At 69.3% G+C, this 244-nt stretch overlaps 1 protein-coding gene across 7 annotated transcripts in view; it reads right to left on the reverse strand.

Moving 5' to 3' along the window:
- CRTC2 (CREB regulated transcription coactivator 2) overlaps positions 1-240 on the reverse strand; it is a 10,692-nt gene extending 10,452 nt beyond the window's left edge. For 4 of the 7 annotated variants that reach the window (XM_005867446.2, XM_014540751.1, XM_014540752.1 and 1 more), the window contains exon 1: positions 84-238. In XM_005867446.2, the coding sequence (XP_005867508.1) occupies positions 84-236 (153 nt within the window). In that variant the 5' untranslated portion in view covers positions 237-238. Of the gene's footprint in view, positions 1-83 lie in introns of all 7 variants that reach the window. The other 3 variants (XM_005867447.2, XM_014540750.1, XM_014540753.1) reach the window with 3 other exon arrangements.
- Positions 241-244: the final 4 nt, after the last annotated feature.

A 244-nucleotide genomic window follows, 5' to 3' on the forward strand; every position in this document is an offset into this window, starting at 1 on the left:
TCGCAGTGGCTCCCGCCCCCGCCCCGCCTCTCAGCTACCCGCTCCGTAATTGCTCCGCTCGGCTCCCCGGCGCGGCCCCTCACCCGGGTGGAGCCGATGTCCATCATCACCTCCTCGAAGGCCGCCGTCTCTTCGGCCTGACGCTGCTTCTGCAGCGCGATCTTCTCACTAAACTTGCGTGGATTGGAAGCCGAGGCCGTGGCCGAGCCGGGCCCGTTCGCCCCCGACGTCGCCATCTTCCTCC

Source organism: Myotis brandtii, unplaced genomic scaffold, assembly GCF_000412655.1.
Source record: "Myotis brandtii unplaced genomic scaffold, ASM41265v1 scaffold250, whole genome shotgun sequence".
NCBI lineage: Eukaryota > Metazoa > Chordata > Mammalia > Chiroptera > Vespertilionidae > Myotis > Myotis brandtii.